Source organism: Eschscholzia californica, unplaced genomic scaffold, assembly GCF_041429995.1.
Source record: "Eschscholzia californica isolate CP2 unplaced genomic scaffold, dmEscCali1.0.p SCAF_2, whole genome shotgun sequence".
Taxonomy (NCBI): Eukaryota; Viridiplantae; Streptophyta; class Magnoliopsida; order Ranunculales; family Papaveraceae; genus Eschscholzia; species Eschscholzia californica.
The window spans coordinates 28,850,085-28,867,214 of NW_028238309.1; the positions used below are offsets into that span (position 1 = coordinate 28,850,085).

The 17,130-nt window shown below is 39.1% G+C and overlaps 4 protein-coding genes and 1 long non-coding RNA gene across 5 annotated transcripts; 3 read left to right on the plus strand and 2 right to left on the minus strand.

Moving 5' to 3' along the window:
- Nucleotides 1–2,533: 2,533 nt before the first annotated feature.
- LOC147557278 (uncharacterized) lies at nucleotides 2,534–6,168 on the plus strand. Its single transcript, XM_086658794.1, has 2 exons — nucleotides 2,534–3,884; nucleotides 4,637–6,168. Exons 1-2 carry the CDS (start codon nucleotides 2,534–2,536, stop codon nucleotides 6,166–6,168), a joined length of 2,883 nt encoding a protein of 960 aa, XP_086514920.1.
- Nucleotides 6,169–8,856: 2,688 nt separating this feature from the next.
- Nucleotides 8,857–10,499, plus strand: RLP29 (receptor like protein 29). The gene has a single exon (XM_086658225.1). The coding sequence runs from the start codon at nucleotides 8,989–8,991 to the stop codon at nucleotides 10,381–10,383; it is 1,395 nt and encodes a 464-aa protein (XP_086514351.1). The 5' UTR covers nucleotides 8,857–8,988; the 3' UTR covers nucleotides 10,384–10,499.
- Nucleotides 10,500–11,069: 570 nt separating this feature from the next.
- On the plus strand, nucleotides 11,070–11,775 carry LOC147557280 (uncharacterized). Its single transcript, XR_015233572.1, has 5 exons — nucleotides 11,070–11,153; nucleotides 11,253–11,314; nucleotides 11,410–11,458; nucleotides 11,543–11,598; nucleotides 11,704–11,775. It is a non-coding gene; the product is annotated as an uncharacterized LOC147557280 (long non-coding RNA).
- Nucleotides 11,776–12,734: 959 nt separating this feature from the next.
- LOC147557281 (uncharacterized) lies at nucleotides 12,735–13,202 on the minus strand. Its single transcript, XM_086658795.1, has one exon. It carries the CDS (start codon nucleotides 13,200–13,202, stop codon nucleotides 12,735–12,737), a length of 468 nt encoding a protein of 155 aa, XP_086514921.1.
- Nucleotides 13,203–16,145: 2,943 nt separating this feature from the next.
- Nucleotides 16,146–16,706, minus strand: LOC147557282 (uncharacterized). The gene has a single exon (XM_086658796.1). It carries the CDS (start codon nucleotides 16,704–16,706, stop codon nucleotides 16,146–16,148), a length of 561 nt encoding a protein of 186 aa, XP_086514922.1.
- Nucleotides 16,707–17,130: the final 424 nt, after the last annotated feature.

Here is a 17,130-nt window from a genome sequence, read left to right on the forward strand (position 1 = left end):
GAAGACTATCACGTGAGGTCGATGAGATAGCGCAGTTTAATGGGCTATAGAATAGTGTATTCGATTCGACTACGTGGGTGTGTAATGGAGATTATACACTGGATAACCCATAAATGAGAGCATATTAAAGTGATGAACATCAAATACCTCTCATTGGCAAGATCGAAGAGATTCCTCAAAACATGAGTGCTCAACTCATCTTATGTAAGGAATGTCTGACTTTGATTTCGTCAAAAGTCGCGCCGTAAAAGAAGGTTATAAAAGCGGATACTGGGAAAGACGGGAGAGACATGAAGTTGAGTGGGAGCACTGGAATGGATTATGTCCTCCTAATTAAATTAAGATAAAGTGTCTCCGGGCAACTTGACGAGTAGCAACTGAAAATGCATGGTCGTGCTGAAATGGATTAAATGTTAACCATTTGTTTTGATAATTGTACTCGGGATCAAGAGAGTCTTAATGACGTGACGTATCAGATGGGATACTAAGTGACATGAGAATCGAGCATTGCACACCCAAGCGGAGGTATCAAGTAGTAATCCGGCAAAGCCGGGATCGATCCAAGGATAGGAAGGTAGTTTGGATACCGAAAGGGTCTCGTACAAAGATTTAAGTATCACAAACTAATTTAGACTAAGGCGGAAAAGAACAAAGATAAATGGGGAGTTTTTATATGAATAAGTAATAAGAGATGAAAACAAGTAAAGCTAATGAGATAATCTAATGCAAATAAGCGAGAGAGATTCGAGAGAAGAGTTGGAGGAACAAGAGTTGGGAGACAACAAGTAAAGAGGTGTCGAAGTCCGAGAATCCGATGTGGTGGACTTACAACTAGGTATAGTCCGATCGAATGGATTGATGTAAATCTAGTCTCGATTCCTAAGGTGGACGTTCATAAGCACTACGTATGTCCAGAGATAATACTTAGTCAAACAAACGTCATAAACGATTAAAATCGAATCATCAAAAATGTCGTCTAGTCGCCTAACTATGTGAAGTGCATGACAAGACACATGAAAATTGAATCTAGACTACGATCGATATCGATCACTTTGCCGAATCGATTAACTATGCGAAGTACTTGATAAGACACATGAAAAACGATTGAAACAAGTAATCAAAATAAGAGAACATCAATTTATTATCAAAACATTAAATCATATTAAACATAATCACGAATTCATCACATTTCATCTCATATAATCGACACACTAAAGTTAGCTAAACATGGTGATTGAATAAGAAATGGAAAGAAAATGATTAGAGAATCCCCCTTTTTCGATGTGGTTCGAGGCTAATCGTCGGAAAATATGAGTAGTTAAGGTGCAGCCGATCTCCCCTTAGCAAATTTATGGGTTCCCCATAGCGACCGTCATCATCTTCTCCCTTTAGAACTCAACCTCCATTAAAGCTAACTGGCCTAGCTTTCTCTCTCTAGAAATCTTAGCCCAAAACAAAAATCAAACACATAGGAAGCAAGCCAATGACATGGGGAACAAAAGCCCTAAGTTTTCCGACCAAGAAGATGGCCCGAAAACCTAGAATAATCCGGCCAAAGAAGCATGTGAAATCCGGGCAAAAGATGAAATCCGGCCAAATAAGCTTATCCCGTGCCCTTGTGAACGGCCCGAGCCACAGCCGCACCATCCACAGCCGTCCGTGCAAGATCGTTGCTGTCCCGTGCTCCCGTATCAAGTTGTTGTGCCGGAACAGCAGCTGTCTAGGTCTCGGTCTAGGTCTAGGTCTCGGTCTAGGTCTTGGTCTAGGTCTAGGTCTAGGTCTAGGTCTCGGTCTCGGTCTTGGTCTTGGTCTACCAGAGAAATGCCCTAATTTTTCTCTGACCTTTTCCTCCCCTACTGGCTAGTGGAAACAGTCCACTACTGGCTAGTTTTCAGACTTTTTCTTCAACTACTGGTTAGTGGAAAGAGTCCACCTCCTTAATTTTCTCAGACCTATTCTTCCTCTACTGGCTACTTTTTCTCCACCGTTGGATCAAAACTACCCAAGGTCTTATAATCTAGTTTCGTACTCTATGAATAGGGATAAACTCCCAGAAGTGAAACACACAGAAAAACTTATTTCGTCTTCTATCTCTCTCTCTCAGTTCTCTGTTTACTTCTCTCTGTTTCGAATTCTGTCAAGATCAGTAGATCAAAATTGAAGTTTGCTTCTTCGATTTTGATAAGGAATAGTTGAATCCTAGGGGACTACGTTCACAGACTGCAAAGCAATACCTAATTCTACGGTAGCAGGGGCGTTTAAAGTCTTCAGGAAAGCGAGTCCAACTTGTGCCTCTGTTCCACCTTTATATTACCACGGTTTATTGCAGGTTCATTCTTTCTGGTTGGTTCGATTAATACTTGATTTCAGCACTGCAAAAAGATAAGTCACTTATTTATTTAATTTACTGTTTATTGCTCATTGAAATTTTCTTTTTACAATTCGACTTTTAATACTATTTTATTAACAATCTGAAGACTTTAAATCATTCCCTTTTCAAAATCGACCAAAACAATTTACTGTTTTACTGAAAATGGAATCTAAGATGAGCAATGAAAAACCAGAGAAATTCGATGGTCAAAATTTCAAAAGATGGCAACAAAAAATGTTATTTTTTCTAACCACTTTGAATATAAACTATGTTTTAACCGAACCAGCTACCACTGTTGTGGGGGAAAATGAACCTGGTAGATCTGGAGCAGTAGAGGCCTGGAATAAGGCTTACTATCTATGCAGAAACTATATTCTGAACTGCTTAGATAACATCTTATATGATATTTACTGCCATACTAAGACTGCCAAAGAATTATGGGATTCTCTACAAGAGAAATATATATCTGAAGATGCAGGTATTAAGAAGTTCGTAGTAAGGCGATTTCTGGATTACAAAATAGAAGATGAAAAATCTGTAGTAAGCCAATTTCAGGAACTAAGGCTCATTCTAAATGAAATCAAAACTGAGGGAATGGTTATAGATGAGGCTTTACAGGTTGCTGCAGTTATCGAAAAGCTACCACCCAGCTGGAATGAGTACAAGAAGAAACTCAGACACAAAAGGAAGGACATTGACATGCAATACTTGATTCTTCAAATCAGGGTTGAAGAAGAACATCTGAAACAGGAGAAAAATGAGGTGGCTGCTTCACTTGTATCTAAAGCTCACATCGTGGAAGAGGTAAAGAAGAAAAAGCTTACCAATTACAAACCTTCTAACCAGCGGAAGAAAGGTAATTCTAAATTCAAAAGGGCGGGTTCTAAGCCTAACCATGGTAATTCTAAACCTTGTTATGTATGTGGTAAGTCTGGTCACCTAGCTAAGGACTGCAGACACAGGAAAGCAAACCCTAACCCTAACCCCCCGACCAAACATCCAAGACCCAATCTTGCTCACGTAGTTGAAACAGAGAACTTTTGTGCAATGGTAACTGAAACCAACTTAGTAACGAACACTAAAGATTGGTGGTTCGATACAGGAGCCACCAAACACATCTGTTCAGAAAGGTCACAATTTTCTTCATATAACCCAGTAAAAACAGGAGAACAACTGTATATGGGTAACAACTCTTCGTCCACAATTGTAGGAAAAGGGAAGATTGTACTAAATATGACTTCTGGAAAAACCATGACTCTGAATGATGTGCTTCACGTTCCTGAAATTAGGAAAAACTTAATCTCTGTTTCGGTACTAAACAAGAAAGGGTTTAAGATTGTGATTGAAAGTGACGAGGTCATTCTGTCCAAAGGGGGGGTCTATGTGGGGAAAGGGTATTGTACTGAGAGCCTATTTAAGTTAAATGTTGTTTCTGATTCTGAATTAAATAAAGTATTTTCTTCTGCTTACTCGATTGTGCATAATCCTAATAATAATTCAGATATTTGGCATGGTAGGCTAGGACACCTTAGTGTCTCCACTTTAGAACGACTTATGAAACAAGGATACATTCCTACAACTAAACAACAAAAAGAAGACAAATGTGAAATTTGTGTAGAGACAAAACTTAAAAAGAAACCATTTAAAACCGTAGATAGAACAACTAATGAACCGCTAAGAATTAATTCACTCTGATCTAGGAGTCCTAAAAGCTACTCCTTCGAGAGGAGGTAAACGCTTCTACATAACATTTATTGACGATCACTCTAGATTTTGTAACATCTACCTTCTAAATAGCAAAGATGAAGCCTTAGAAAGTTTTAAAACCCACAAACTAGAAGTAGAAAATCAACTAAATAAAAAGATAAAAATCCTTAGATCAGATAGAGGGGGAGAATACGTAGGAGATATCTTCACTCAATTCTGTAGGAATCACGGCATAATACATCAAACAACTGCTCCTTACTCACCTCAATCCAATGGGGGTAGCAGAAAGGAAAAACAGAACACTAAAAGAAATGATGAACTCTATGCTAGTAAGCTCAGGGTTACCTTTTAACTTGTAGGGAGAGGCTATTCTGTCTGCCTGTTATGTGCTTAACAGAGTACCCTAAAAAACACAAGATAAAACTCCATATGAACTATGGAAGGGTAGAAAGCCTACCTTTAAACACTTAAAAGTGTGGGGGTGTCTGGCTAAGGTTGCAATACCTTTACCTAAAAGATCTAAGATAGGACCTAAAACTATAGATTGTGTATTCATAGGGTATGCACAGAACAGTAGTGCCTATCGCTTTCTAGTGATAAATTCTTCCGTCGACAGCATAAACTCAAACATGATTCTAGAATCAAGATATGCTGAGTTTTTTGAAAACACTTTCCCTAGAAAGAGTGAGACTCTTAAAAGGAAAGATCCTGAGTCTAGTCGACCTTCCACTAGCTCAGATACTCAACTCTCCGATGATGAACCTAGAAGGAGTAAGAGAGCTAGGACAGAACACAGTTTCGGTCCTGACTTCCTCACTTACCTGACTGAAGATGAACCCCAAACATACAGTCAGGCAATGACTTCTCCAGATGCACCATTCTGGAAAGGAGCGGTAGTAAGTGAGATGGACTCCATAATACAAAACAACACTTGGAAACTCGTTGATTTACCTCCAGGTTCTAAAACCATAGGAAGTAAATGGATCTTTAAGAGGAAACGAAAACCAGATGGCACAGTAGAAAAATACAAAGCTAGGTTAGTAGCCAAAGGGTTCAGACAGAAAGAAGGACGTGACTTTTTTGACACCTATTCTCCTGTCACAAGGATCACTTCGATTAGAATTATAATAGCAATCGCAGCAATTTACAACCTAGAGATACATCAAATGGATGTAAAAACTGCCTTCCTAAATGGTGAATTAGGAGAAGAGATCTACATGGACCAACCAGAGGGGTTTGAGGTCAAGGGGCTAGAGAACAAAGTCTGCAAACTCATTGAATCCCTATATGGTCTTAAACAAGCACCGAAAAAATGGCATGAAAAATTTGATCAAATAGTATTAGAGAATGGGTTCAAGATTAATGAGTCAGATAAATGTGTGTACACTAAATGTGTAAATGGGTGTTATGTGATTATATGTCTATATGTAGATGACATGTTAATCCTAGGCACTTCCTTAGAGATAATAAACCAAACTAAGGAACTTCTGATTAAAAACTTTGAAATGAAAGACCTAGGACAAGCAGATGTAATTCTAGGGATAAAAGTAATAAGAAAACCTGAAGGGATTATCTTGAGTCAAACACACTATATCGAGTCTGTACTAAGGAAGTTTAATCAATTTGACTCCTCACCTGCAAGAGTACCCTTTGACCATTCCTTAGTCTTAAAGAAGAACAAGGGTGAGGCAATATCCCAAATAGAGTACTCTAGGGTGATAGGAAGTCTTATGTACATAATGAACTGCACCAGACCAGACATTGCTTACGCGGTAAGCAGACTGAGCAGGTACACATGTAATCCTGGACAGACCCACTGGGATGCACTAATTAAGGTACTAAGATACCTTAAATACACATTATCACACAGTTTACATTATTCACGGTATCCTGCGGTTCTAGAAGGATACACAGATGCAAACTGGATTTCAGACTCTGAAGAATCCAAATCCACGAGTGGGTTTGTTTTTACATTAGCAGGGGTTGCAGTTGCTTGGAAATCATCCAAGCAAACCTGCATAGCAAGGTCAACTATGGAATCAGAATTCATCGCACTTGATAAAGCCGCTGAAGAAGCTGAATGGATATGAAGCTTCTTGAATGAAATTCCAATTTGGCCTAAACCAATGCCTTCAATTCTGATTCACTGTGACTCTACAGCTGCAATAGCTAAAGCTAAAAACAACATCTACAACGGAAAGTCTAGACATATTCGTCGCAGGCATAACTCGATTAAGCAATTGTTGGCTAATGGAGTAATTTCCATAGATTTTGTGAGATCTAAGGAAAACTTGGCAGATCCTTTGACGAAAGGATTATCAAGAGATGTTGTAAATTTAACGTCGAGGGGGATGGGGCTAAAGCCCATATCAGAGTAAATCATCTATGACGGATACCCAACCTTGGAATTGGAGATCCCATGACCTTGGTTCAATGGGACAACTAAGTTGTAGATGAGAGCTTGTAAACACTCAAGGGAGAAATCTCCTACCCATCCCTATGACAAAGCGAGTGTACCTGTTCAATGTGGGGGATGAGATCTATAGCTTGGGTATACCAAGTGGGGTGGAACAGGACACCCTTGATGGACTCACCTATATGAGTGTGGAAGAGGGGCCGCTTCCTATGAGAATTGGGCTATTCTCTAGAGCGCTCATGAATACTGGGATATGCTCATGGCCGATAACGAGCACAACCGAATGATCTTGACAGAAATCAGAGGAATTGTGTGTGAGGTTTTTTTACCGAGTCTACAAAACAGAAGTTCAGTTCAAGAACATCATGTTCACTGAACGACTGGTAGTCCCAACGAACCATCACAAAGCAAAGGTTCAAGTCATAACGACACCTTCGCTGATACACAAAGCCTCACTCTCTTCTCTTCTAATCAGCTCTTTGAATTTTATTCATGTGGGGGATTGTTAGTAATAGGTTTTGAATAAAATCTATTAAGTACTAAAGAGACTTTCACAACACAATATTACTTTAGTCCCACATCTCTCAAAGAGAAAACCAAGCTTGTGTTTATAAGGATAAAGTTGGGTGTAAAGGGGTGTGGCCCTTGGGGTTACAATAGTGTTCTCCGGAGGAGAGACCCATCACTTTTTAGAGGCACCCTTACCTTAGGCACACTTATATTTATACCTTTCACACCCTCGCGGGTCGGGTCACCGACCCGACCCGGAACCCGGACCCGGACCCGGACTCGGACTCGGTCTAGGTCTAGGTCTAGGTCTCGGTCTCGGTCTTGGTCTACCAGAGAAATGCCCTAATTTTTCTCTGACCTTTTCCTCCCCTACTGGCTAGTGGAAACAGTCCACTACTGGCTAGTTCTCAGACTTTTTCTTCAACTACTGGTTAGTGGAAAAAGTCCACCTCCTTAATTTTCTCAGACCTATTCTTCCTCTACTGGCTACTTTTTCTCCACCGTTGGATCAAAACTACCCAAGGTCTTATGATCTAGTTTCGTACTCTATAAATAGGGATAAACTCCCAGAAGTGAAACACACAGAAAAACTTATTTTGTCTTCTATCTCTCTCTCTCAGTTCTCTGTTTACTTCTCTCTGTTTCGAATTCTGTCAAGATCAGTAGATCAAAATTGAAGTTTGCTTCTTCGATTTTGATAAGGAATAGTTGAATCCTAGGGGACTACGTTCACAGACTGCAAAGCAATACCTAATTCTACGGTAGCAGGGGCGTTTAAAGTCTTCAGGAAAGCGAGTCCAACTTGTGCCTCTGTTCCACCTTTATATTACCACGGTTTATTGCAGGTTCATTCTTTCTGGTTGGTTCGATTAATACTTGATTTCAGCACTGCAAAAAGATAAGTCACTTATTTATTTAATTTACTGTTTATTGCTCATTGAAATTTTCTTTTTACAATTCGACTTTTAATACTATTTTATTAACATCTTGTTTGTGAAGAAATGAACTTGAAGTCACCGAAACCCATGTAATTGTCATGCTTTTGTATCAGCCATTGATGATCTAAAAAGAGAATCTTTTTTTGCTTTATTACTACTAGCTTTTCGGTGTTGCCATTTACATTAGTGATTTTGCTTGGTAGCTTGAAAGAGACAGAGGGAGAGATCGTGGGAGAAGGAAATCAGGAGAGAGAGAAGAAGATGGAAGAGTAAGGCTGGGCTTTGGGTGAAAAAATTGAAAACCTAGAATTTGTTGGACTAGATAGAGTGATTTCGAGCAAGATAAATGAACATTTGGTTGAGGGATTTCCAACTACTATATGGACTCAAAAGAGAGATGAAGAGGAACTCGGTTTACCTCTGATTTGGGAGATTTGGGGGTAAACTTAAGAGGGAAGTTTTATAAGGCCTCCCCAATTTTGTTAAAAGGCCTCCCCATGAACCATTTTACTTGTTAAATTATCACTTAGGGGAGGCCTTTTAACAAAAATGAGGGACCCCTATAAAATCTCCCAACTTAAGATATCTAGAAATTGTAGATATCTCTTTTACACGAAGGATAGAAAACAAAGCAAAATTTTAGAAACCTTAAAAGAGCACATTTTTTAAGAAATTCTTTAGTTGGGGGCAAAATTGCTCAAATGCCCCCAAATCCAGACATTTGAGCAAAAATCCCCCAATGGAATGAACCTTGATTTATGCTAATCAACCATAGTTATACTAGCTTACTCAATTTGTTAAGAAAATACTTTCTTAATATAGTTCCAGCCTTTCTTGAATCTTGACCCTACATAGTACATAGGTTTCAGATTGTCACCCAATATCATGACCCCCCCACCCATCATTTCAATCACATCTTCTCCTATTCCTCTCTCTCTCTCTCTTTCTCTCACACACTTAATTCGCTCACTCCTTAGGTATGAACAACATCCCTAAAACCACCCAAACAATAACCAAAACTAAAACTCACAAAACCTCTCTCCACCATGTGTCAACTCTCTTACTTCTCTCTCAAAATTCTTCTATTTGTTTTTCTGCTATCTTTACCCACCATTAGTAATGCCCATCCAATGAAACCACAAAACCCAAACAACACTTCCCACTCAACAACTACTAACACGGACCCTTTTGAACTAGAAACCTTGTTCAAAATCATGGAGTCTATGTCTTCTGACAGAAATTGGAGAACTTCTTACCCAAATCCATGTAAACCAGGTTCTTCTTGGCTTGGTTTAGAATGCAGAATTAGTGATCAAGGAAGTCGTTTTCATGTTTTTAAGCTTGAATTTGGTTCCCCACCTAATCCAACATGCAAGAAAACTGCAACTTTTCCTTCTGAAATTTTTATTCTTCCTTATCTTCAATCTGCATTCTTCTCTCATTGTTTCACTCACACTAAAACAATAATTACAGTCAACCCAACTTCTACTTCTTCTTCGTCTCAACTTCAACAATTAAGTCTTAGATCAAATCAAGCTCTAATAGGGCCAATTCCACCACAAATTTCTTCACTAAAATCCCTCCAAATCCTCACATTATCACAAAACAGCCTTCATGGAAGAATACCAGTAGAGATTTTCACATTAACATCCCTTAATCATCTTGATTTAAGCTATAATTTCCTCATGGGTACCATCCCAAATAATGTGGGTAATCTGAAAAACCTTGTTGGACTTGATCTAAGCTATAATTCATTATCTGGTTCAATCCCCTCAACAATTGGACAACTAGGTCTACTTCAGAAACTCGATTTAAGCTCAAATTTTCTTTCGGGGAGTGTTCCTAATAGTATACAGAAGCTCAATTTCTTGTTTTTTCTAGCTCTGAGCAAGAACAGAATTAGAGGAGGGTTTCCAAAAGGATTAGAAAAGTTGCAGAATTTACAGTACTTTTATATGGATAATAATCCAATGTTCTTACCATTACCATTTGAGCTTGGAAATTTGGTAAGGTTACAAGAACTTAGCCTTGCAAATTCAGGGTATTCAGGATCAATTCCTGAAAGTTTTTCTCATTTATTCAATCTTAGTACATTATCACTACAAAATAACAGATTAACAGGTGAAATTCCAGTTGGTTTGAGTAATCTTTCCCATATTTATGAGTTGAATTTGAGTAGAAACATGTTGAGAGGTATTGTTCCTTTTAACTCTGGTTTCTTGAAGAGGTTAGGAAGAAACCTTGATTTAAGTGGGAATCCAGATCTTTGTTTAAATAGGTCTAGTGTTCTTGATGGTGTTAAAATTGGTGTCAGTGTTTGTGGAAACAACAGTGGGAGTGTCATTCTGCCGTTGAAGAGATCTGATGCTGCTTCTTCTGTTTCTAATTTCTTCAAGTTTTTCAGTTTTTTGGGTATTTTTTTATGTTTTGGGATTTTATGATGCACTAATTTAGCAGGAGCTTTCTCTTTTTCTATCGAGCATTATTTTTTCTGTACCTCTCTTTCTCTCTCCATGAGATTCTTATTGGATGGTGTGAAAAAAAAAGGAGTTTAATATATGTCTCTCAATGAAGAAGCTTGTTTGCTTCTCCCTAATTTTCACAACTATCAAAGATAGAGAAACTGTTAATAGAGAAACTGTTAATAGAGAAACTATTGAATTTTATTAGAGTTAATTCCTATATGGCCCCCTACTTTGTGACCAGCTTCCTTTATGGTCCCCTTTTTTTCGTAAATTCAAATATGGCCCCCTATTTTCAGATAAATGTCATTACTACCCTTCTTAATTCTAAATTTAAAACAATAAAAAAATTATTTCCACCTCACCCCTCTCTCTCTCTCCACCTCATCTCTCCCTACACCTCACCCCTCTCTCTCTCCAATTCACCCCTCTCTCTCTCCAACTCTCCTCTCTCTCTCTCTTACTCAGCCCTTTCTTCTCCGGCAAGGTGGCCGGCCGGAAAATTTTCTGGCAGGCCACCTTCAAACTTAAAAAAAAAAAAAAATTCTCTCTCCTCTCTCTCTCTAAAATTTTTTTTTTTTAAAAAAATCACTCCACTTTCTCTCTCTTAAACTCCGGCGAAGGGGGTTTCCCTTCGCCGGAGGATCTGTTCACGAACAGCTCTCTGCTTGGAATAACCCTTGGTGTTTCTTTCAGTGTTGTTCTTTCTTACTGGCTTATTACCATTCTCATAATCATTCTCTTCTTGGGTAAATTTCTTCTTCTTCTCATTACTTTACTACTAAATCTACCTATTTTCTCTGTTTCTTTGATTTCTCATAAATACCCATTTTTTGAAATCTAATCAGGAACATCTTCAAGATCTTTCTTCAAAGGAATTGAGATGTGGAAGCAAGAAACCATTTTCAATGTAAGTGTTCATCATGAGATTCAGGTCTGAAACAAAAAACTTAGTAACCATGTTCATGGTCATGGATTAACATCTTTCTTGAAAATATTATGCAGAAAGAAGAAGAAAAGAAACAAAATTCTTTGTTGAATTCTAAAGGCCAAAGTAAGACCCTAATTTTCAATAAATGATCGAATATTTATGTTATATGAGAACAAATTCTATATATATATGGTCTATATTTTGCAGTGTATATTGATTCAGAGTATGTATCTCTGGCTCCCAAAGAAGAAAGAACAACACTTGTAAGCAAAAACAGCAACTTTCTCACTCTCTAATGTCTCTTATTTTATGTATAATATAGTATAAGAAAGTAAACCCATTTGGATTTGAATTCTTCCAATTTTCAGGAAATATTGAGGTTCAATCTTAGATGGAAGAGGACTATGATATTAGTGGCTGTTTGGGTTTCTTTTATATTAGTGGCTGTTTGGGTTTCGTGAACAGATCCTCCGACGAAGGGAAACCCCCTTCGCCGGAGTTTAAGAGAGAGAGAGAGTGGAGAGATTTTCAAAAAAAAAAAAAAAATTTAGAGAGAGAGAGGAGAGAGAAATTTTTTTTTTTTTTTTTAAGTTTGAAGGTGGCCGGCCGGAAAATTTTCCGGCCGGCCACCTTGCCGGAGAAGAAAGGGGTGAGTAGGAGAGAGAGAGAGGAGAGTTGGAGAGAGAGAGAGGTGAATTGGAGAGAGAGAGAGAGGGGTGAGGTGTAGGGAGAGATGAGGTGGAGAGAGAGAGAGGGGTGAGGTGGAAATAAATTTTTTTATTGTTTTAAATTTAGAATTAAGAATGGTAGTAATGACATTTATCTGAAAATAGGGGGCCATATTTGAATTTACGAAAAAAGGGGGCCATAAAGGAAGCTGGTCACAAAGTAGGGGGCCATATAGGAATTAACTCATTTTATTAATTGAATTTAATACCTAAATTTTTCAGAAAAAAAAAAAATTTGAATACCTACACTTGTATAGGAATCTTTTTGTATAAGAGTACTAGGATTTTCTAATCTCAACAATTTCTAATTAAAAGGAATTTTTAAAGAAACGAAATTGTAGAATATTAGAAAAACAAGAAACCAACAAGAAATATAAATTTGGCCTATAAAGTGGTCACACCCAGGCGCAAGCGAGGGCACTAGAGCAGAAAGCCGTTTCACATCCACAGTCTGAATTTAGCGCGATTTTGATATTGGCAAGTGTGATTTTCGCAGTTTTAGCTTTTTTCTCTCATTTTTATTGCATTAATTTCTTCCATAAAGTTATCAGTCAATGCCCCTACATCAGATTTTTTTTTTTTATGAAAGAGCATTGCATTAAAATAACTAGCGTACTACAAACATAGAAGAGAAATAAAACTGCCCCTTACAATCTTAACTACATCTACTACTAAAGTAAAGGCGACACAAAAGACGGTACTGAATTCCACTCTTTCCTTTCTCCAAATCTTCTTCCCCATTTTGCTAACGCATCAGCTGGAGCATTGCCTTCCCTACGAACGTAAGTGAACTTGATTCCTTCGAAATTATTTTTAAAGGATTGAATTTGTTGTATTATCTTCATAGATTGCCAGTGTAGAGCAGTATTATGGCCATTGAGGTGATTGATGATAGCTTGATTGTCGCTTTCTATATGAGCGTGAGAGATATTTAATTGTATCGCCCATTGCATACTAGTAAGTATAGCTAATCCTTCACATTCTTCCGCATGTTGGCTACGAACTGAATTGGCTGCTGCTATAATGAAATTCGAATCTTCATCTCTAATAATGCATCCTATTCCTGCTGGTTCTGCGACTTTCGTGAACGAGGCGTCAACATTAAGCTTTAAATATGTGGTGTCGATGGAGGTCTCCATTTTTGTTTCTTCTTTGTTTTCCTGCATATGTTATTGGTGGCTTTCTCAAACTTGAGAGGCGTTATATTCGCATTATTGATTTGTTCTATGATTTGTGGGGGATTCTTTTTGTTCGTGTTAAAACAATTATCACATCTAGCTTTCCAAATATACCATAGTATTTTGGCATATAGGTTGATAGTATCTTCCTTGAGTGTTTTCCATTGTATGATCCATTGATTAGTCGAGCTAATCTGATCAGTTCTCACGTTATAATTGAACCAAATTGCCTTAGCAAACGTGCAGTGCAGTAGCACATGGTCAAGAGTTTCAATATCATCACAATTAATACAGGAGAATTGATCGCCTATGAATTTGCCAATTTTCTCTTTGACAGGTAGGCTATTCGTACAGCATTTCCAGAGTTTTACTCGTGGTATTGTATTCAAGTTCCATATAAATTTCCATTCAAGATTGTCCTGCATCACATTCATATATTCTGTTCGTAAGTGAAAGTACATAGATTTTATCGTAAAATTACCTGACTTGGTGAGTGTCCATATCGGTTTATCTTCCTGGTTGTCCTGAAGGTTTATGCTGAGGATTGCGCTGCATATATCATCATTAAAGCATTGCTGTATCATCTGCACATTCCAATTATTATTAGTAATAAGTTGGGCCACCCATTTGATATTGGACCCTGTATGGTTGGTTATGGGAGGGGGGTGGTTTGGGATCCAGTAATCACTCCAAACGTTAATGTTGGTCCCTGTATTAATATTCCAGAAAATAAGGCTATTCGTAGTAACATAATGTTTGACTATAGATTTCCAAGGCCAAGAATGTGTGGTTTTGGGGGGAGAGGGCCAATGAGTTTTAGGAAAGTATTTGCTTTTGAGCACTCTGACCCAGATGGCTTTAGGTTTATTAATAATACGCCAAATGATTTTGCTGAGAAGGCCAACTTATCCAGATGAGGTAGGCGTAATCCCAGCCCACCCAGTTTTTTTGGTTTGCAAATAGCCGACCAGTTTATAGTATGGAAAGTTTTGGATTTTCCCCACCAGAAAGTCCTTTGGAGGGACTCAATGCTGTTACATATGCCCTTGGGGATGGCAAAGCACTGCATTTGGTATCGGGGAACGGCCGCTGCGATAGTTGAAATAACTACCGAGCGACCAGCTTGGGAGAGAAGATTGGATTGCCATTTGGCCAGTTTGTTTTTAATTTGATTGAGAAGGGGTTGAAAGATAGATTTTTTGTTTTTACCAATGAATAGATTCGTGCCAAGATATTTGTCACACGTCGAAGATTGATGAACTTTTAGCTCACGGATAATCATCCGCTTGAATTTAGGATGAGAGTTCTTGGAAAAGAAGATGTTGGATTTGGAATAATTAATCATCTGACCAGACGCTTCACTAAAATCACGAAGGATCATCTTGAGGTTATGGATATTATCGAGTGAATTTAGACCGAAAATAATGCAGTCATCGGCAAAGAGGAGATGATTGATAATGAGTTCCGAATTAGCGACCGGGAAGCCGATGAAGCGGTGAGGACCGTTATTTTTGTCGAGAAGTCGGCTTAGCCCTTCCATAGCGATTGCGAAAAGGAAAGGCGACAGCGGATCTCCCTGACGAATCCCCCTGCTAACATTAAAGGTGCTCCCGGGACGCCCATTAATCAGAACTGCCATGGAACTAGAATTGAGACAGGAGCTAACAAGTCTGATCCATCCGGGGGTGAAGCCCATCAGAAGCATAATATGCTCCAGATACTTCCATTCAATCCTATCAAAATCTTTTGACATATCCAGCTTGAGACCAAAATAGCTCTTCGCTCCTTTGATCTTTTTGAAGGAATGGATTAGCTCCTGGCTTATCATGATATTGTCAGTGATTTGCCTTCCCGGGACATAGGCGGCTTGACACGGGGAGATGATATCAGCCAGAGTATGCTTGAGTCTATTAGCAAGGATTTTAGTGATGATTTTGTAAGTTGTGTTCAGTAGACTGATAGGCCTATAATCTGCAGGAGTTTGAGGGGTTTTGGTTTTAGGGATAAGGCAGATGTGAGTGTGATTAGACATCTCAGGGAGGGTAGCTTCTCTAAAGAAAACAGAAACCATCTCATTAAGATCATCCTTAACTGTATCCCAGTTAGCTTGATAGAATAGCGGAGGATATCCGTCTGGCCCAGGAGCCGCTCCAGATTTTAAAGAGAAAGTAGCCTTACGGATTTCATCCAAATTCGGGATCGCAGTGAGGGTTATCATTTTGGTTTTGGGTTATCTGAGGGTTGAAACACTCAATGAGATTATTGGAAATGGAGGAGCCCACCGAAGTCGAAATATTTTGGAGGTGATTCACAAAGACCTTGGCTATATGAGAGTCGTCATACGTCCATGTGTTATCCTCTAGCTTAATGGAGTGAATTTGGTTTTTCCGATTTCTCGTGGTGGCTTTAGCATGAAAGTACTGGGTATTGCGATCGCCAAGGTTGATGTTAGCAACTCTCGATTTTTCTTTCCACATGCTTTCCTATTGAAGAAGAAGTGTCTCAATCTGAGTGAATGTCTCGCTAAATTGATCCGCATTCTGAATGAATTGGAGTTGCTGGGTGAGGTTCTTTATGTTGTTATCAATGTGACCAAAAATCTCTTTGTTCCACTTCGAGAGTTTAATGGCCAGGGAATTAAGTTTGGTTTGAATCTGACTAGGGAGAGAACTCCAGTTGTTTTTGATGAATTGAGCACAATTAGGATGGGACATCTAGGTGCGAATGAATTTGAACGGTTTACGCCCCAGATTGGATTTTGGTTTGGTGGAGAGGAAGATGGGGTTATGATCCGAACCTAAAGTAGGCAGATGAGTGAGTTTAGAGTCAGGATAATGGTTAAGCCAGGAGTAATTCACTAAAGCCCTATCCAGCCTCTCTTGAATAAAGTTGCCATTAAACTGTTTATTGGTCCAGGTAAGGATTTCCCACATAGCCTACATCCTGGAGACCCAAATTATTAATATTCTGCTTATTAAAGTCAATAGAGCTCTGCTGAACTTCTTTCCCACCTAGCTTTTCAGATTGGTCGAAAATACAATTTAAGTCTCCTATAACTAGCCAGGGTTTATGGGTGTCAGGGGCTAACTGGGCTAATGTCTCCCAGGGCTTGGTTTTATCCTTACTGTACGGGCTTCCATAAAAGCCAGTAATGTAAAACATGTTGTCCTTGTCACTCAAAGATCTTTGCACGTGTATCATGTTGTTGTCAGTGTAAAGAACCTGAATATCAAAATGAGGCGACCAATACGTGGCAAGACCACCGGCTTTATTGATCGGGTCAATAACATGCTTGTTATAAATGCTATTTAAATTCAGAAGTTTGTCAAGATTGGTGTTAATACATTTAGTTTCCGACAGGAAAAGAAAATCAGGATTATACTCTTTGATTAGGCCACTAAGATGTTTACGATTGGCAAAGTTCCCGCACCCTCGGACATTCCAAGCAAGAATGGAAGGATCCATTAGGAGGCCAGATCTACCTGCGCCGACCAAGACTGCTCTAACAGGCACACACCTCAAATACGACCTAAGTGTGCTAAGCTGGCCACTCTATACCCGAAACTACACCCTAAACCTACCAAAGAGGTCACCCACAATAAAGCCCAATCTCAGTCAGAACCACAAAAGAGACTACCTCCTAACAGGAAAGGCACCACAAACGGGACTACAAGCACTTAGTCTCGCAGAGGCCCACCCAGCTAAGATAGCGGGAACTATCTAAAGGCACCCTCCGTTAGCTAAGGGACGGGCACCGCACAGGGGACTAACAGCACCTAGTCTCACAGAGGCCCACCCAGCTAAGAAAGAGGGAGCTAACTAGAGGCACCCTCCGCTAGAACTCGCTACAGGAACCTCACAGACCAACCAAAGAGGGCCACTACAAGCC